At 48.3% G+C, this 20,686-nt stretch overlaps 1 protein-coding gene across 1 annotated transcript in view; it reads left to right on the forward strand.

The window, feature by feature from the left end:
- adam19b (ADAM metallopeptidase domain 19b) overlaps nt 1–20,686 on the forward strand; it is a 377,796-nt gene that overhangs the window by 275,892 nt on the left and 81,218 nt on the right. The window contains exons 6-11 of the mRNA XM_085994041.1: nt 3,257–3,446; nt 4,706–4,771; nt 7,640–7,711; nt 8,529–8,695; nt 11,604–11,688; nt 13,014–13,153. Coding sequence (XP_085850167.1) covers nt 3,257–3,446; nt 4,706–4,771; nt 7,640–7,711; nt 8,529–8,695; nt 11,604–11,688; nt 13,014–13,153 — 720 coding nt within the window. The remainder of the gene's footprint in view (nt 1–3,256; nt 3,447–4,705; nt 4,772–7,639; nt 7,712–8,528; nt 8,696–11,603; nt 11,689–13,013; nt 13,154–20,686) is intronic.

The raw sequence follows: 20,686 nt of genomic DNA on the forward strand, positions 1-20,686 counted from the left end.
TGGCGGCGCGTACAGACGCAGCGGCTTTGCTTCTCCCAGGACGGTGCTATTTACGTTTAATGTTATTTGTACTGGACTCATGGGAGCTTGCAAGATCACATTTCGTTGTTCATGTACTTGCGCATTGTACAATGACAATAAAGTTGAATTATTATTATTATTATTATTATTATTATTATTAATAATGTTTTGTTGAGGGCCACAATCCCAAGCAACGTCTTGCTCGAGGACCAGTCTTAGGAACACTGCAACGGAAGAGACTGCAGAATATGAGCTGCAGATTTCCATCCTATCTCATTAGGGCAGTTACTAAATGATAGCCAGACACCTTGGCAGCACGGTGGCATAGTGGTTAGCACTGTTGCCTCACAGCGCCAGGGACCCGGGTTCAAATCCGGCCTCGGGTGACTGTCTGTGTGGAGTTTGCACATTCTCCCCGTGTTTGCGTGGGTTTTCTCCGGGTGCTCCGGTTTCCTCCCACAGTCCAAAGATGTGTGGGTTAGGTTGATTGACCATGATAAAAATTGACCCTTAGTGTTAGGGGGGATTAAATACGTGGGGTTACGGGGATAGGGCTTGGGTGGGATGGCTGTCAGTGTAGGGACCGGGTGCTAGGGTTTGGATGATCAGCCATGATCTCGTTGCAGAGCAGGGCCGAATGGCCTACTCCTGCTCCTATGTTTCTAGGGAAAAGGGGAAAAATGCATTTCGGGAAAATTATCGTCTATATAGTTTTGACATGGGATCCTTTTACTTACTATGTGGATGTCGGGATAACCCAGCCTCCTAACAGCATTCACTTCCCTTGATGTGGAACCCAACTGGCTAACAACCTCCAACCTCATGTTTAGTTATTGGTAAACAGGCTAACCTTGGAATGCCGACTTGGAATGGATGTTTCCTATTTAAATAACTTGGAACGTGAGTCACGTTACCTGGCAACCAGTGCCATTAATGTTTCAAGCAACAAGCCAAAGCCATGTTCAAAGTGAGGATCGCTGCCTTGATGGAGCAATTACGGGGTCTTAGGAGTGTAGTAGCAGCTGGGGATTGTTTAAGCAGATGTTTGGGAGTTTGATGCCTTAAGTCAGTATAGAAAGGGATTTTCCTATTTATAACTCTGAAGGAAACCACAAGACAGCTCCCAGGATGAAAACAATGAACTTCCTGCGGTGGATTTTTTGACAAGGTCAAACAAAGCAGTTTACTAATGTTTATATGGAAACAGGGAACAAATTGTGTGCAGACCTTTGCTCTTCCAGAATTTCTGCAAGGAACCGATGTTATACCTATGCTTCACAAGGCAAAACTGCATTTCTTAACTTCATATATGGAGTCTGTAGTTCAAAACTGGACCGTCTATGTTTGTCTAGTTGAGGTAAAGACCCTAGGCCCACAATGCCTCACCAAGGTTATAAAAGGCAATGTAATTAGTACTTTGGTGTCAGCCTTGGCTCAGTGGTATCGCTCTCACCTCTTGAGTCAGAAGGTTGTGCGTTTACGCCCCACTTCATGAGACTTGAGCACATGATCCAGGCTGACACTTCAGTGCAGTACTGACGGAGTGCTACACTGCCAGAGGTGCCTTCTTTTGTATGAGATGTTAAAACTGAGGTCCTCTCGGATGGATGTAAAAGATCCTGTGGTGCTATTTGAAGAAGAGTGGGGGAGTTCTCTTGGTGTCTTTGCCAGTATTTATCCTTCAGCCAACACCACTAACAAAGATTGGAGTAGATTTCCAAGTTGCATAAAACTGACATTGCGGATCAGCTGTAGGTTATAGTAACAGACTTCAGGAGGACTTATATAGACTGGTGAAATGGGCAGACAGACGCCAGATGCAATTTAATGTGGATAAGTGTGAAGTGATGCACATTGGGAGGAACAATATGGAGAGGCAGTATAATCTAATTAGTAGTATTTTGACAGGGTTGCAAGAGCAGAGGGACCTGGGGTGCAAATGCACAAATCTTTGAAGGTGGTAGATCAAGTTGATAAGGCAGTTAAGAAAGCTTTGTAAATAAATAGGGGCATTGAATACAAAAACAAGGAAGTTATGCTAAACCTTTAAAAATGAGTGGGTAGGCCTCAGCTGGAGTATTATGTACAATTATGGGCAGCACATTTTAGGAGGAATGTCAAGGCCTTGGAGAGGCTACAGAGGAGGTTTACCTGGATGACGGACTTAAGTTATGTGTCGAGATTGGAGAAGCTGGGATTGTTCTCCTTAGAGCAGAGAAGGTTAAAGGGAGATTTAATAGAGGTATTCAAAATTTTGAGAAGTTTTGATGGAGTAGATGAGAAACTGTTTCCTCTGGCAAGTGGGTCAATAACCAGAGGTCATAGATTTAAAATAATTGCCAGGGGAAATGAGAATTTTTTTCACACAGAGTTGCTATGATCTGGAACGCACTACCTGAAAGGGTGGTGGAAGCAGATTCTAAAGGAGCTTTCAAAAGGCAATTGGATATGTATTTGAAGAGGGCTAATTTGTAGGGATATGAGGAAATAGCTGGGGTGTGGGACTAAATTGGACAGCTCTTTCAAAGCACCAGCACAGGCACGATGGGCCGAATGGCCGCCTTCTGTACTGTAAGGTGAGTGATGTTTGTTTTGGGAAATGGAACAGTTTCTACTTTGGATGCTCGTTGCCGGCATTGAACATGGTTAGATAATCATTCTGTCCCGACAGTTTGTCTCAGTCTCAACCTCAGAACCTACTGCACCAGTGGCACACTGGGGATAAAATTGGTCTTGGGGAGGTAGTGCAAAACAGGTGATGGTGAATCGGCTGCCCATTTTACACCCTGTCTGGTATTCTTTCCCATCAACCTCAAAGGAAATGAATATCGGGCGGAGTGTGAGACAGGCTGTCGACTCTCCGTCACCGGTTTTGCATTACCAATTTCACCCCCCAACCCACCTTTTGTCCATTCTTTACATCGTTGACCTGTCTGCCCTCACTGAGTGAGATGGTCAATTTAATGCCAAGTCATGTTTTATGATTGGGGGGGCCATGCTTACTAGGAGGTAGGTTGAGACTGCCCAAGCTCATTTCACGCTGGATCCTTACACCAGCAGACAATGGAGGCTGGATTTGAACTCAGGTCGCAGAGTTGAAAGGTCAATGCCTAATTCATTATGCTGCCACCTAGTTCTCCATCCTTTAAACTTCAACGACATAAGGTGATGAAAAGCTAATAATTACTCTCTAACAACGGAAGGCGTATTATCTAAATGATATGTCCTGTACTAGGGGTATGATCGTTCTAAATGCGAACCTCAGTTACCTGGTGGAGCCCCTTGAAGATGGCCTCGGCCAACACCTCATCTACAGGGCCGAGCATCTGAAGCTAAAAAGCGGGACCTGCGGACATCAACAGAGTGAGCACGAAGAAAATTGGGTCAAAGACTTCACCAGCCAATTTCACCCAGCACATCATCGGGTAAGGATAGCCAAAAACCAAGTCTTGTCAAGAGTCACACCCAGAACCTTAACCTGCCCGCTCTTACGGGTGATCATTGAGCTCTTGGGCATTTTCTGTTTATATATCTGGCGTTTGTTGTTTTTCTCTTTACCTCATTTGTTGCTGAGTTGGAAGGCAGCATTCACAGCCACACATTCATAAAGACAAGGTCCAATTAACAGTAACATTTTTAATACTCACATGTGACCTCGAACCCACAGACTCAAACCGCATTCACTGCCATCATTAAGATCTCCAATCTTAAACCACCATAATGCAGAAAAACCTCAAACGAATAAGAGTCCATCTCAAAATTCTCTCTCCGCTATTTGAGCCAATTGGTTAACCTATCCATTTTAAACAGATTAATGCCTTCCATTAAAACTGAAGAGAATGATTTTAAGTGAGTGCGTCAAATGTTTGTACGCTAGGACCCCACAGCAATAATCGATGGGTTAAGATTTTAAGGGGGAAAAATTTGGTCGTGCCCCCCTTTGGGGCGCTAACTTCGCCGGGGCACTACTTTTAGCGCCCTGAAAAAGTTAGCATCCCCGTACCTGAAATTGAATGGTAGCGCCCCAAGCAGTAGGCGGGGCGCTACTAGAAGCGCTCTCCCTCCCTCTTGGGGTGCTCCCATTGAATATCGTGGCGCTACGTGCAGCAAATCCACGCACGCCGGACGTAGCGCCGTGGTACTGCAGGCCTCCCAACCCTGCTAGGCCACCGGGGAGTGGGGTGCCGGTGAAAGAGCCCGGCACTCAAGAGGCAGGCAGCCCAAAAAAAATCGCCGCCCAGCACCTGCCCTTTAATTTGCACCGCTCCGGCCGCAAAAACGCCACCCTGACTCTGTTGGACATATCGTCCGGCAGTAGGTCAGAGAGCGCGAGCCAAGTTTGCGGCCGGGGCGTGAGTGGGGTGCTGTGCACGGCGATGACGTCATTGTCGGAGGCGTAGCACCACAGGGCGCTACCGGCTACCGCCACCACTAACCTCCCACTGAATTTCACGGGAGGCATTAGTGGCACCGCGCCCGAGCACTCACCTCGTTGGCAGGCGCAACGCAACTGAATTTTTCCCCCTAAGACTGAAGTGCATTTGAGGATAGGCTAGTTTTTGACGTTGAATAGAATTTGTTTAGTTCACTTGTGCTGCAAGAATGACATTACCCAGATTCACATCTGGACATTATATTGTAGACAGTGCTGTATCACTCTAAGTGTTATATCTGCTCTGCACAGGAAAAGAGAGATGTGGTGAAGGATATGAAGTATGTGGAGCTGTATTTAGTGGCTGATTATGCTGAGGTAAGGCTCTTTATGTTCCTTGTGGGACTTCACTTATTTGTTTTATTCACTGACAGGTCTAGGTGAATGGTCAAGGCTCCTCGTTTATTATCCCACTGAGATTGAAAAGGATGGAAGAGAAGATAAATCAGGATAAGTAGTGGTTAGGTGGGAAGACTGAAGGCGGGCAGGAGTTGACAGTTGTGTGGTCCTGGGAGGGAATGAGTTGGAGTGGGAGAGCATTCAATGGTGTAGATCTTGTCTTTGTGCGATGGTGTAAAACAGGTGATCGCGAATCGGCGGCCCGTTGTACGTGTTTATTCCCACTGACTTCAATAGAAATCAAAACATGGGGAGAGATGTAACACGGGCTGCCAAATCACTGTCACCCATTTTACATTATCGCACAAAGTTAAGATCTACCCCAGTAAGTCAGAAGGGTTTAGGAGGTGAATTTCCACCTGGGTTCTCCCAGCCGTCTGTCGTAACTTGGCGGAAGAGCCCTGGGAACGCTGGAAAAACAGGGTATAGGCCATTTTTTCAGGGTTTCTTCAGGGTGTCTTCAACGGAGAATATGGTGGATGATTAGGAGAACCTCTGCAGAAATTCATCTTCCTTAGTTTTTATAGAAAGAAAAAAATACTTACATTTGTATAGTGTCTTTCTCAGCACCGTCCCCAAGTGCTTCACGTAAGGTGAATTACAGTCCCGAGTGTTATGTAGCAAGATTCCACAAACTTGCAATAAAATGAATCATCAGTTAACCTGTGGGAGGAGAGAGGAATGCAGGCCAGGACATCAGGAAACTTTCCTTGCTCTTCTTCAGATTCTTCCATGGGTCCTTCGCAGACATTTGAATCACAACAACAGACAGATCGGGCCTCCGTTTAACAACTTGTCTGAGGAGCCATACCTCCGACAGTGCAGCGCTCCCTCAGGACCGCACTGGAGCGTTAGCCTAGACTATGCGCCGAAGTCCCTTGGATTGGAGCTTGAACCCACGTTGGACTCGAGACAAGAGGGCTGCCACTGAGGCAAGCTGGCACCTTCTCCATCATGATTGATCCACCAACAAAATGACATGTTCAGAAGTCGCGTGTTTCAAATCCACGGGCTCCCGTGACTTCATTCGCAGGTGGCTCATTTCTGAGATCAGCCAGCATTCTCCTGTTGAAAGAGGAAGCTCACCACGGCCCCCCCCCCCCCCCTTTGATTCTAACACAGTGAAGATGGAGGAAGAAGGATGGGGAAAGCTTACCGTTTATACCCTGCCTGGGTCAATGTAAGCAGCATATACACTGTCAAATTATATTCGTAGGGAAAGACCATTGTGCCTCTGTAAGTAGAAGTTACGATTCACTTTCCAGGTTTCATACCCGACGCCATAATATAAGCCATTGTCTTCCATTCTGTATCAAATCATTCATCTTCCATCTAATCATTTCATTTAGAGCAAGACAGACAGGCATTTCCCCATAACTCACCTCTTCCTCTCCCCATGAAAGCATTGACTCTTGCTGGGTACAGTTCAGCGAGCACTGGCAGCCCTCCAATACTTTGCCCAAGTGGATATTCTTCATGCCCAAACCTAGCCAGTTAAGTGTCGGCAGGCTATTCAACAGCGGCGGGCACCATGGCCATGCCTGGTTCTGCCCTCGCCTGATGTCCATGTGTTTTCAAGCATGGGTCACTGAATAGCGAACAGGACAATGAAACCCCCCTGGCAGATTTCTTTTGACCCCTCTCTAGCCTGAGGATGTTGAGGCCAGTTGTAGCACCCCCATCACTGCCCTGACACAAAATAACTGTTACATCCGTCTCCTCATATAGGGTTCAACAGCTCAGTTAATCGCCCCAACCTTTGAATTGCTGACTATTTAACAGATTTCCCCATCCTAATGCATCGCCCAGTGAGGCACTGAGCCTATGCACCACAAAGGGTAAGGTTTGAACCCCAGTCTATGCTGAGAGAACGAGCCATCATTCAGTTTTGCCCCTCAGATTCTGCATCAGGCACTCCCAGGTCAGCCACTGCACAACCGAATGAAGAATAAAGCTCCCTCTGCTCTGCCCCCAATAACCCCTACTGATGTGATCCATTTGCCATCTTGTAACACATCCTATTTACTGCCAATTAGTCTTGAATGATTGGACATGTTCTTGAAGTGGACTATTTTACAGGGTTCTGGGGAAAAAGCTGGGATGAGGGACTAAATTAATAGCTCTTTCAAAGAGCCGGCACAGGCCTGTCGGGCCAAATGGCCTCATTCTGTGCTGTAAGATTCTATGATTCTATGATATGCAGTGCTTGTGCTGTGGGAATTGGACAAAGACTGTGCAAACTTACTTTATTTAGGACTCTTCCACGCTAAGAGATACTTTAATGGGATAGAGAAAGTAAACCGGGACAATACTTGCAGATTTACCAGCGGAGCGGACTGACATAGCAAGTTGAGGTCAGATCCAGGAAGTATTCCTTTACACAGAGGTTGAGCAGAAGCAGGTTGCCGGGAAAGATGGCTGAGGCCAAGACAAATTGATAGAGATTGATGGCCATGATTAGTCAACAACTCCATTATCGTTGTAACATGTGTCCACCAGGGTGGTAGAAGGGCCAACTCGATGGACCTTGGTCTTTCTTCGTCTAGCAATTCCTATATTCCTATGACACCGGGTTAATTTAGGAATCAGCCAAATGCTGTAATGGGAAGACTATAGGGTTAGTATCCTGAAAGGATGAGATCAAATGGCCAAAAAGCCTTCATCATCTGTGCCCATTTTGCGATTACCTCATGACATTGGGAAGCTAGCATTGGTCCTAGTGAAGCTTCGCTGAACCTTTTAGAGATGGTTGGCTTCTTTCCTCTAGCTAATTCTATCACCCTTTAGTTTCAGAAACATCATTGGGATCTCGAGAAAACAAAACTGAAATTGAAGGAAACTGCGAACTACGTTGATAAGGTGAGATCAAGTGTTGCCGTGGGTTTTCGGATGTTAGATTGCATGGTATATTACCAGGTGTCCTGGCCAATATCTATCCCTCAACCAGCATCACTAAAATATATTATCGGCTCATTATCACATTGCTGTTTGTGGGACCTTGCTGTGTGCAAATTGACAGCCACGTTTCCTACACTACAACAGTGACTGCACTTCAAAAGTACTTCATTGGCTTAAAACGCTTTGGGAGGTCCTGAGGTCGTGAAAGGCGATATAGAAATACAAGTCTTTCTTTTTTCTTTCTTATTATTTGTTACATAGAAACATAGAAGATAGGAGCAGGAGTAGGGCATTCAGCCCCTCGAGCCTGTTCCGCCATTCAATGAGATCATAACTGATCATCCAAATTCAGTACCCTGTCCCTGCTTTCTCCCCATATCCCTTGATCCCTTTAGCCTTAAGAAATATATCTAACTCCTTTTTGAATATATTTAATAAGTTGGCCTCAACTGCCTTGTGTGGTAGAGAATTCCACAGGTTCACCACTCTCTGGGTGAAGAAATTCCTCCTCATCTCACTCCTAAATGGCTTACCCCATATACTTAAACTGTGACCCCTGGTTCTGGACTCCCCGTTGGCACGCAAGATTGCTTCACAGAACATGGAAGACATGTAAACGTATATCTGATTCACTAAAAGTGATATATGTTGCAGGCCAATGACTGGGTTTTAGATTAACCAACACTGGGCAGTCATGCAGAGCCAGCTCCTGCGTTTTGTTCGGCCCATTGTTGGGCTGCCTCTCGAGCCTGTCTCTCTACCTGAGTGTTTCTCTCAGTATTACAGGTCCCTGAATATCAGGGTTGCCTTGGTTCACTTGGAGGTGTGGACTCATGAGAACAAGTGCGATGTGAGAGAGAATCCCTACAGCACCCTCTGGTCCTTCCTGAAATGGAGGCGGCAGACACTGACCCGAAAGAAGCATGATAACGCACAGCTGATCACGTAAGTGTCAAAGAATTTTTCCTTGAATTTCTTCAGGGCACATGGACACCTGCCTCTGCTGCTGGAAGGGCAACTAGTACGACCTAAAATCCATTACCAGGGTGCACTGGCCCATGCAGGAAATCGGGAGGTTTCCTCGGTGTCCCCCCCCCCTCCCCATGCAGTGTTCCGTAGCATTGTATTATCGGCGCCCCGAACACCCCCTTTATCGGTGAGACTCCTGAATAATCCAAACACCCTTTCAGGGTATCCGTTCCACCCCTGCATTTACTTCACTGCCGTTTGCGGGACCTTGCTGTGCACACATTGGCTGCAGCATGACAACAGTGACTGCCCTTCCAAAGCAATCCATTGGGTATAAAGTGCTTTGGGCCGTCCTGAGGCTGTGATAAGATGTTTTATAAAATGCAACTTGAATTATAATGAAATAAAGATGCACAATTCCATGTGATACTGAGCAACACTGGTCAGAGGGTCTGCAGGTTGATTCCATAGCTGCATTCCAATTAACTTTAGCCCCCCCTGCACTAGGGAGGGGAAAAACCAGCCAGGGTGAACAATCCTGATCACTAACTAATGATCCCAGCTGGAAAGTGTATGATATATATTCGATATATCTGATAGTAGCAGGGGAGCCCGGCGTTGCCAGGGCAATTTTGGGCCGCGCGGTCTCCGTGCCCCTGTGTGTCCCCCTCTCTGTCCCTCTCCCTGTGCTGTCCTCTCCCTGCCTCCCTCCTGCCTCCCTCCCTCCCCCTCCCCCCCCTCCCTCACCTCCCCCTCCCCTCACCTCCCCCCCTCCCCTCACCTCCCCCTCCCCCCCCTCCCATTCTGATAGCGGCCGTGCGGGGCCTAGCGCTTGAGGCGCGGCCGGGCTGTCGGGCGGAGATGGACCTGAGCTGAGCTCCCTCGCGGATCGCGCGGCTGACGGGCGGCCGCTGCCGCTCCCCCGACCGCTGTGTGTGTCGGGCCGAGCGGTTGCGAGGCACGGCCCGAGTGAGCCCAACTTAACTGCCGGTGCGGCGGGGCAGGAGCGGGATCGGGAGCCGCAATGTGAGGGTTACTGTGGGGATGGAGCTCCCCCGCGGGTGGCGCGGTTGATGGTCGGCCGCTGCCAATGACCCACCCGCTGCGTGGAAACTCACCTGCCGCTGCCGGAGTCGGAATGTGGGGGTTTGTTTGGCTGGTGGTGTCCCTGTGGGGATGAAAAAAATGGCGGCGAAGTTTAGGGAGACTGGAGCATTAGGTCCCGCCTGTGACGCACCGATTGGTCAACCATCAGGTGAGTGAACTGTAGGATTGGTCAAGCAGCACACCACTCAATGCTAATGAGAGGTAGGATTGGTCAAGCGCTAATGAGTGGATTTTTGAGTATTTTTGAACGTTTTTTGTACACTGTGCAAACAATGTTTGTGTGACGAAAAAGTAAATATGCCTACAAGAGTCCTCTAATGATAAGCTTTCTTTTGATATAACATATGTGTAGGTACGCTCTATAAATTTTGATTGTATAGCCGGACAGAGAGACAGAAAGACAGACAGAGAGACATAGGGGGAGAAATTGGGTGAGTAGCGCCACCTGTTAGCGCCTAAAGAGGCAGTCAGTGGCTGTAGCGCCACTGGCTGCATCTCCGGCGATATTCAGTAGGGGCGCTAATGGTGCCGTTAGGCATTTGCGCTGCGCCGCCACCGATGACGTCATCGGTGTGCGCAGCGCCCCATTCGTGCGCCGTTCGCGATATTTGGTAGCGAACGCCGCAGTTGCGCCGCTCGCTACCCGCGCCCGGTTCACAGGGCCTTACTGTGCCGGCAGCGGCGCAAGTTAAGGTGGAGGTGCGGTGCGGCCACTTTTCCGGCGGCCGCCTGCCAGCACCTCTGTCCCCGGCCTCCTAACAACCCCGCCCCCCCCGCGGCATTGCCGGCTGTTTCCCGAGAGCCCGGCACTTCTCCTTGGTGCCGGGCTCATTTGCCGGCACTCACGATCGGGGCTTGCGCTGTTGCAGGCACCTCCCCCTTAACAGTGGGAGGAAGGCCTGCAGTACCGCAGCGTGCCGTGCCGCAGCATGTGGCGCTGCAGCACGTTGTGCTGCGATATTCAGTTTCAGCGCCCTAAGAGGGCCGCGGAGCGCCTCGAGCCTCGCCCCATGTCCCTCGAGGGGCAATGAAACTGAATATCTGGCGATCGGTATCACTCCGATCGCTGCGCTAAATCCTGCGCTCCGCCAACTTTTGCGCCACTTTGGCGCCCCAACCCAATTTCTAGGCCATACTGTTTTATATATATAGAAGATGCAGTTTATTTAAAAATCTTTACAGTCTGTAAAGGAGACGGTTAAGGTAAGACTTTGCTGACATATATAAAATATTAAATGGCTTTAAATGAAGTAAATCCTGAACTAACATAAGGCTGGACATTGGGACAATGGGTCATAAGTATGAATGAATGAAGTAAATTTAGATCAGATTTTGAAACGGACTTCCTTACAGAAAGGGTAAGAAATGTTTGGAATAATCTGCCAGGCAGGCAAATAGATATGGGAGGGGCGGGGGCGGAGGCAGGGAGGGATTTTCTGAGGGAGCGCTGTCCACAGTTTTTTGCCCATTGATTTCTTGGGCACCAGTGCACGGACGAATTTCCGCTACACGCTACTGACAGGCAAGTCTGCTCGTGTTGGAAACTCTTTTGTGCCCATCAGGTACAATAGCTGGAAAATCCCACGTGACACACCTTGGGAAAACCGCTCCCCATACTTTAGGTGGCAAACCAAACGCAGGTAAATGATTGGGAGAGTTAGAATACATGGGAGCTGAACTAAGAACTGAGCTGAGAAGTGGCCTTTTCTCATCCTTGACTTTATTTCTGTCTTGTAACGCGAGATTTATTTTTCCACAATTATGAATTTGCGTTTAGGGGGATCACCTTCAACGGCACCACGATTGGCTTGGCACCTCTGATGGGCATGTGTTCAGATTATCAGTCGGGAGGTGTGAATATGGTGAGTGATTCCAGATGGCGGCAGCTCTTGCACAGCAAAGCTCAAAGTCCATGTATTTATTTTCCATTGGGCAATATGTTAGAACAATCAGATTGGTAGACCGTGGTTTCTGCACCATAATTCTCCTCTCGGTGAGTTCTCTGTGGAGGTTCCTTGTATGATCTTCACGTCCCCATGGAATTCTGCACCAGATGGGTTTTGGGGATTAATAGCAAGAAGGATCAATATGTTGTAATAATGACAGTATCATTCGGTTCTTGTTAATAAATTTAAGACATCCTGAATAAATTTTGTATCTGGATCCTTTTCCCCAACATTGTAAAACTGGCTGCCGTTTAAAGTTAAGATTAATCAGAGTGGTGACTGGCAGTGTTTGTCCTCGGTGCACCTGAATGTGGGGGTGGGGATAGCAGTAAATCAATGGATCAGTGCTTCTGTTTTTGATTTCCAGTAAGGAGGCGGGGTCAGTGGATGACAAGTATGTCTGCGTGAGTGAGGGCAGAATCAGGCTCAGTAGTGATATCCCCCAGTGTCCAATAGGATTCCTGACTGGCCTAACACCTGAAGAACACACATGGAGTGTTGCCTGTGCCCATAGAACAATGCTGCGGCACCAGGATAGAAGGGAGGAAAAGGGAAGAGATGTGTCGGAATCCCCTCGAGCTGCTGGCTGTGCAGGGATTATTTCAGTGGTGTCAGCCTTGGCTCAGGTGTCAGCTGTGGTTCAGTTGGTAGCACTTTCACCTCTGAGTCAGAAGGTCGTGGGTTCATAGTCCCACTCCAGAGACTTGAGCACAAAATCCAGTGCTGCAGTATCGGAGGTGCTGTCTTTTAGATGAGATGTTAAACCGAGGCCCATCTGCCCTCTCAGGTGGATGTAAAAGATCCCATGGCACTAGAGCAGGGGAGTTCTCCCCGGTGTCCTGGCCAATACTTAGCCCTCAACCAACATCACTAAAAAAACAGATTATCTGGTCATTATCTCATTGCTGTTTGTGGGACCTTGCTGTCTGCAAATTGGATGCTGGGTTTGTCTACAAAACAGTGATTACACAACAGAAGTACTTCATTGGCTCTAAAGCGCATTGGAACGTCCTCAGGTCATGAAAGGTGCTATATAAATGCAAGTCCTATCCTTCCTTCGTTTCCTGGGTTTACGCTTGTCCCAGTTACTGTTGTACCAATATCGCAGTTACTTTAATATTGAAAAAACAAATTTGATGATCATTAACGAGAATAAAAACGCCAGAAGTGACGAATAGAAAAAGAACTCCATTCATAAAGCTGACAATCTTCCTTTCACCATTGGTCTATTCTCCCTCAAGGATCACTCCGACAGTGCAATCGGTGTGGCGGCCACCATGGCCCACGAGATGGGGCACAACTTCGGGATGAGCCACGATGCTGATGGCTGCTGTGCGGCCCGCCCGGAGGATGGAGGATGCATCATGGCCGCAGCCACCGGGTAAGGTCTAACGCCATGGGGATTGTGTCCGAGTATGGTCTCGTCAGCCTGTGTCATAGAGTCATAGAGTCATAGAGTTTTACAGCACAGAAAGAGGCCCTTCGGCCCATCGTGTCTGCGCCGCCCATCCATCCCTGTCCAGTCTAATCCCATTTTCCAGCATTTGGTCCATAGCCCTGTATGCAATGGCATTTCAAGTGCTCATCCAAATGCTTCTTGAATGTTGTGAGGGTTCCTGCCTCTACCACCCTTTTAGGCATTGAGTTCCACATTCCAACCACCCTCTGGGTGAAAAAGTTCCTCCTCAAATCCCCTCTAAATCTCCTGCCCCTTACCCTGAATCTATGCCCCCTTGTTATTGACCCCCCTACTAAGGGGAAAAGTTCCTCTTTGTCTACCCTATCTATGCCCCTCATCATTTTGTACACCTCAATCAGGTCCCCCCTCAGCCTTCTTTGCTCCAAGGAAAACAACCCCAGCCTGTTTAGTCTTTCTTCATAGCTGAGGCGCTCCATCCCAGGTAACATCCTGGTGAATCTTCTCTACACCCTCTCCAAAGCAATCACATCCTTCCTATAGTGAGGCGACCAGAACTGCACACAGTACTCCAGCTGTGGCCTCACCAGCGTTTTGTACAGCTCCATCATAACCTCCCTGCTCTTATATTCTATGCCTCGGCTAATGAAGGCACGTATCCCATATGCCCATAGATACAGTGCATTGTAGCAGAAGTGATGAAGATCAGGGGAACTCTTCCACAAAGTGTGAAAGGCATGAGTAGAGTTCAATGATGACATGGGAAACAGTTTCTCCCTGTGTACTCTTATCAAAACATTCTATAATTTTGAACACCTCCCCTGTGTCCAATAACAATTACAATCAGCAACATGCACAGAATAAAGAGTGAAACTCTTTTTATCTCAAATCTAACAGTGTGAAAAATAAAGCATTTCTTTGTGCAGACCTTTCCTGTAAAAGCCTGTCTCTGGAAGCTGTACAAAAGGCACATTATGGTGATGAGACTGTGAGCAAGAGGGCAGTGTTTGTCGTGTCAAAAGTCATGATATATCAGGGAGAAAATGCTGGAAATACTTAGCAGGCCAGGCAGCATCCGTGGAGAGAGAAACAGAGTTAACGTTTCAGGTCTGGGACCCTTCATCAGAACTGGAAAAAGCTGGAAATGTAACAGATATTAAGCAGGTGCAGACAGTGGGCGGGGGGGAGGGGGGTGCGAGGTTAGGAGGGGAGGAAGGAATTGAAATAACATACTGTGAAAATGTTGCAAATGGAAATGGCAAAAACATTCTGCGTGAAAAATGGGGGCAGGGATTATTATCTGAAATTGTTGAACTCGATGTTGAGTCCGGAAGGCTGTAAAGTGCCCAATCGAAAGATGAGGTGCTGTTCCTCGAGCTTACGTTGAGCTTCATTGGAACAATGTAATAGGCCGAGGACAGAGAGATCAGAGTGGAAGTGAAGTGGAGAATTAAAGTGACAGGCGACCGGAAGCTCAGGGTCACCCTTACGGACTGAATGGAGGTGTTCCGCAAAGCGGTCACCCAATATGCGTTTGGTCTCCCCAATGTGGAGGAGACCGCATCGTGAGCAGCGAATACAGTATATTAAATTGCAAGAAGCATCTTGAGATCTACGCTCAATGCCATGCGCCACCACATGAACACTCTCGACCTCTCTCTTCAGCAGCACCGATGCACTCTATCTCAAAGCTGTCCGGGTCCACAGTTCCATTTCATCCTTCGACTCATCCGACGCTTCAACAAAAAACTTTTTTTCTTCCTTTTTGATGTCAAGGATCACAAGCTTCATCAACTCTTGGACACCAACGCCCCTCCAGAACCTTCTTCCCCGTTACTTTCCTCTGATCCCATCCCTTCTTCCAATCTCACCCCCTGCCGTGTTTTCACTATCCCCTCTGACCTTCCCCTCTCTGACCCCGAACGATCAGTCCTCAGCAAAGGCATGAGCTTCATCCCCTTACGCCCCCATCTGAATGAATTTCGAGCTCGGCGCAATGCTGAGCTCTTCCTCTGTCACCTTCATCTCCATGCCCACTTCTCTGGCCAGGAGTCTTCCCCCCGCACGGCTGATCCTTTCTCCCGCTTTCTAAATTCTCGTTCTACTTGGACCCCTCCCTCTGGCCTCTTACCCTCGCTAGATCTTTTCATTGCTAACTGCCGACGTGACATCGGCCGTCTCCATTTCTCTGCTCCCCTCTCTCACTCCAACCTACCTCCCTCTGAACTTGCAGCACTCCGTTCTCTCCGATCCAATCCTAACATTATCATTAAACCTGCTGATAAGGATGGTGCTGTTGTTGTTTGGCGAACCGACCTCTACCGTGCGGAAGCTGAAAGCCAACTCTCCAACACCTCCTCCTACCTCCACCTGGACCATGATCCCACTAGCAAATATCAAGCCATTGTTTCCAAGACTATCACTGACATCATCTCCTCTGGAGATCTTCCCTCCATGGCCGCCAACCTCATAGTCCCCCAACCCTGCACAGCCCGCTTATGTTGTGTCCGTCAGTAGTAAGACACAAGACTGCAGGAGAACGGTACAACAGGTGTTTACTCAACGTGGCTCACTCTGGAACTGAACTGTACAGATTACTACTCAGTGCTATATACAGGTGTGGTCACTGCCGGTACTACAGTATACATGAGCTGTAAAAAGTAGTTCCCCCCTTAATAAAGGTATATACATTACAATTCCTCCCCTTTTAGATTAACAGTACCATAACACTCATTTAACAATTAAATATCAAACTAATTACAATTAACACTTTTAACATACAACGTTAGCTGAAAATAGTCCATTTATATATTCAGTCTTTGGGGAGGCTTCCTGATCCTTTCTGGATAGCGCCTTTCCCGAGTGTCTCGCTCTTGGTGCGGAGGTGATTCTGGCACCCTGTCGTCGGTTGGGTCATCAGCTTCCGATGCTACTGTTTCTGGGGTAGATGCGACCTGTACATCGGGTTCCTCACCAGGTACGTATGGGCTAGGCATGGGGTTGACTTGTTCCTGTGACTCTAGGATCTGGTCAGCATGGCATCTCACGATGTTCTCCCCAACGTCCACTGTGTACATTAGTGGGCCCTGCCGTGTGCATATCGTTCCTGGCTGCCATTTTTCTGTTCGGTAGTCGCGGGCCAAGACTGGTTGCCCTACATTGAAGCTCCTTGTTGGCTTCTCATGGATGTGCTGGAATTGCTTACTCTCAACATCTCTTCGTACGTTTGGTCTGAGCAAATCCAGGCGAGATCTTAACCTTCGGTTAAAGAACATCATGGCCGGGACCTGGTTGGTGACTGCATGCGTCGCATTCCGGTAGGCGAGCAGGAAATTGTCCACCTTATGCTGCAGCGGAATGTTGTCATTGTACATAGTCTTTATTGCCTTCTTAAAGGTTTGTACGAACCTCTCAGCCAATCCATTTGTGGCTGGATGATACAGGGCGGATGTGTAATGCCTTACCCCATTCTTCTTCATAAACCTCCGGAACTCTTCGGACACAAACTGTGGTCTGTTATCGGAGCAAATGTGTTCTGGCAAGCCGTTCCTGGCAAAAATGGTCCGTAGGACTGCAATAGTTTTCTCCGTGGTGGTGGAGGACATTTTGATGACCTCAGGCCATTTCGAGTGCGCATCCACGGCTATTAAAAACATTGAGTCCATGAATGGACCAGCAAAATCAATATGCACCCGTTGCCATGGAGATGAGGGCCACTCCCATGGGTGTAGAGGGGCATGTGGTGGTGCATTTTGGACTTTCTGGCATCCTGAGCAGCTCTTGGTCAGGTCCTCGATTTGTTTATCGATTCCCGGCCACCACACATAAGCCCTGGCAAGGCTTTTCATTTTTACCCCTCCCAGATGACCCTCATGAAGCTCATTGAGCACTCTATCCCTTAACTTGGGTGGAATTACCACTCAGGATCCACACATCAAGGTCCCCCGGCACACTGACAGCTGTTCTCTTCTTGTCGAGAATGCTGGCAACAGTGAGTCGCCATGTGCTGGCCATCCCTTCACCGTCAAATCATATACCCGAGACAGTGTCGGGTCATTTCGGGTCTCCTTTTCTATACGAGCATTAGTTACCGGTAGGTATTCAACTATAGTCGAATGAAATATTTCGACAGGATCCACTGCTGGTGCTTCCTCCGCAGTAGGCAGTGGCAGGCGTGATAGCCCATCAGCATTTCCATGCTGTTTCGTGCCCTTATATTCAATCTCATAGTGGTGCACCCCTAGAAAGAGTGACCATCTTTGTAGTCGTTGCGCAGTCATCACCGGAACGTCCTTCTTCGGATTAAAAATGGAGACAAGAGGCTGGTGGTCAGTCAGCAAGGTGAATTTCTGCCCGTGCAGATTGTGATTGAACTTTTTCACTCCCCACACTAGGCTGAGGGCCTCCCTGTCAATCTGGGCGTAGTTATGCTCGGCTGAGGTTAGTGATCGTGACGCAAAGGCTATTGGCCTCTCTGAGCCGTCCGAGAATTTGTGCGACAGCACCGCTCCAATGCTGTAGGGTGATGCATCACATGCCAACCGAATTGGTAGTGCTGGGTTGAAATGGGCCAATACCTCTTTCGATGTGATTAGTGTTTTGCTCTTCTGGAAAGCTCGTTTGCATTCGTCATTCCACTTCCATGGCACTCCAGTTTGCAGTAGGGTGTTCAGTGGGTGTAGTATTGTAGACAAATTTGGCAAGAACTTATGGTAGTAGTTTACCAGCCCGAGGAACGACCTCAGCTGTGACACGTTTTCCGGTGCTGGAGCCTTGACTACTGCCTCAATCTTTTCTGGAGACTTATGCAACCCCTCTTTATCGATAACGTGGCCACAATACGAGATCTGTTTTTTAAAAAACTCGCCTTTGGGGCGGTTAGCTCGGAGCCCATATTCCTTCAATCTAGTGAGCACCTGCTCCAAGTTGGCGAGGTGATCACTGTCATTTTCGCCCGTGACCAGGATGTCGTCCAAATAACACTGGGTCCCTGGGATCCCTTGCAGGACTTGTTCCATTGCCCTTTGCCAAATAGCCGGAGCTGATGCTACCCCGAATACCAGCCGGTTGTATTGGTAGAGACCTTTATGGGTGTTGATTGTGAGGTATTTTTTTGATGCTTCTTCTACCTCCATTTGCAGATACGCCTGGGCCAGATCAATCTTAGTGAAGCGTTTCCCTCCAAATAGCGAGGCGAAAATATCTTCAATGCGCAGAAGTGGATATTGCACAGTGTGAAGGACTGGGTTCACTGTTACCTTAAATTCCCCACAGATGCGAACCTTCCTAGGTTCCCTAGGCGTGCTGCTCAACGACTTTTTCATCACAGGGACGATGGGTGTAGCCCACTCGCTCCAGTCTACCTTGGACAGTACTCCTGAACGTTCCAAACTCTCCAGCTCTGCTTCGACGGCTGGGCGGATCGCATAAGGTACCGGTCTGGCCTTAAAAAATGTTGGGCTTGCGTTTTCTTCGATTTTAATTGTTGCTGTCATGCCTTTTAGTGTTCCGAGTCCTTGCTGGAACACTTCTTGCGCGTCAGTTAGGATCTTTGACAGTCGCCCAGGTGTGACGTCGTCATCCTTATTGGCAGCCACAGTCAGTGCTTGTATGGAATGCCAATCCAGGTATATTTTCCGGATCCATTCACATCCCAGTAATGGTGGTCCTCCATCTTGCAATACATACAGGTCTAGTTTTGGTGTTTCCTTACCATTATATATAACGGTCACCCTTATTTTTCCTTTGGGGTAGACTTTTTGCCCCGTGTACATCTTCAAAATAATTTTTGTGTCTCTCAAGGGTATGTGTGAGAATAGCCGCTCATAGTCCCGTCGGTTTATGACTGTTAGGGCTGATCCTGTGTCCAATTCCATTTTTACCTGGACTCCTGCTATCTTGAGAGTGACCCAAATGGTTCAGTGATCCTCCGTTTTGATCACATTATGTAGTTTCAGACAACTCAGCTCCCTGCTTTCGAAGTCGGTATCACTCTTTTGTTCGTCTGAACTATTCTCCGTCATCTTATGTACCTTCTTGTACTTTTCTTTTGGAGATTTCTTATTGCTGGTTTTCTTTCCCGACCGGCAGACTCGTGCTATGTGTCCTACTTTTCCACACTGTCTGCACACTTTGTCTTTGAACCAGCAATCATTGTGGTCATGTGTTGTTCTGCCGCAGCGATAGCACTTCTCTGTTCTGCATGACATTTCGTTTGTGCCATATTCTTGCGGTCTCTGTTGTATCTCTGCAGCGCCCCGTGCTGCTGCTTCATATGATACCGCAATGCTGAAAGCCTTGTCCAGCGTAAGGTCCTTTTCAGATAAAAGCCGTTTCTGGGTTCCTTCACTTTGAAGCCCACACACAAACTTGTCCCTTAAGGTATCTGCCAGTCCCGTTCCAAACTGGCAGTGTTTCGATAGTTTGCGCAGTTCTGTTAAATATTCAGCATTGCTTTCATCCTTATGCTGGTTCCGTTTGTGAAACTTGAATCTTTCTGCTATCAGCAGCGGTGTGGGGTTTAAATGTTCCTGTAGTATCGTCACTATATCTCCAAAACTCTTTTCCACTGGCTTCGCTGGGGTTACTAGATTTTGTAATAAGCCATATGTCTTTGCACCCATTAAATTTAACAATACCGGCGCTTTCTTGTCATCTGATACCTCATTTGCCTTGCAGTATACCTCTATTCGTTCGACATATGTAGTCCAATCTTCGACTTCATTGTCAAATGCGGCGATACTGCCACTCTTCGGCATTTTGGGTGTGGTTTAAAATGGCATCTCCCGCGCTTTCCTTCCTCCCCCGCTTCTGCCAACGCCGCTCTCGGCGGCCCTCGTGGCAATGTCGGCGCCCTGTAGGTTTCGCGCGCTTCTCCTGCGCTGCTGCCAACGCCGCTCTCGGCGGTCCTCATGGCAATGGCGACGCCTCGCGGGTTTCTGTGCGTCTCTCTCCCTCTCCTCGACGCTGCTCAGCCCCTGAACACCAGCTGCGCCCTGTGCGCTCTGCCCTCTCTCTCTCTCTCTCCCGTCGACGCTGCTTGGCCTTTTGCTGTGCCGCTCGGTCGGGCTCTAGACCGCCGCTGTCCGGGAAGGGTCTGCGCACGACCAGTTGCCAGCCCGTTTCGCTGGACCACCGCGACTGAAAAGCCAAGCCTGGCTCTCAACAGCCTCCCCCGCAATTCTCGAGTCTCTGCTGGATGACTGGGCGGTTGCCCGTGGTCGACGCCCGTGTCTCTGGCCTTGACCTCCAATCTACTGGTCTCCAGGAACGAATCCCTGGGAGGTGATGCAGAGTTGCAGGTAGGATCGAATTTGCCTCGTCACCAATGTTGTGTCTGTCAGTAGTAAGACACAAGACTGCAGGAGAATGGTACAACAGGTGTTTACTCAACGTGGCTCACTCTGGAACTGAACTGTACAGATTACTACTCAGTGCTATATACGGGTGTGGTCACTGCCGGTACTACAGTATACATGAGCTGTAAAAAGTAGTTCC

This window comes from Somniosus microcephalus, chromosome 8 (assembly GCF_052327205.1).
Source record: "Somniosus microcephalus isolate GS21.2 chromosome 8, FLI_Smic_1.0, whole genome shotgun sequence".
In the NCBI taxonomy this organism is placed as follows: domain Eukaryota; kingdom Metazoa; phylum Chordata; class Chondrichthyes; order Squaliformes; family Somniosidae; genus Somniosus; species Somniosus microcephalus.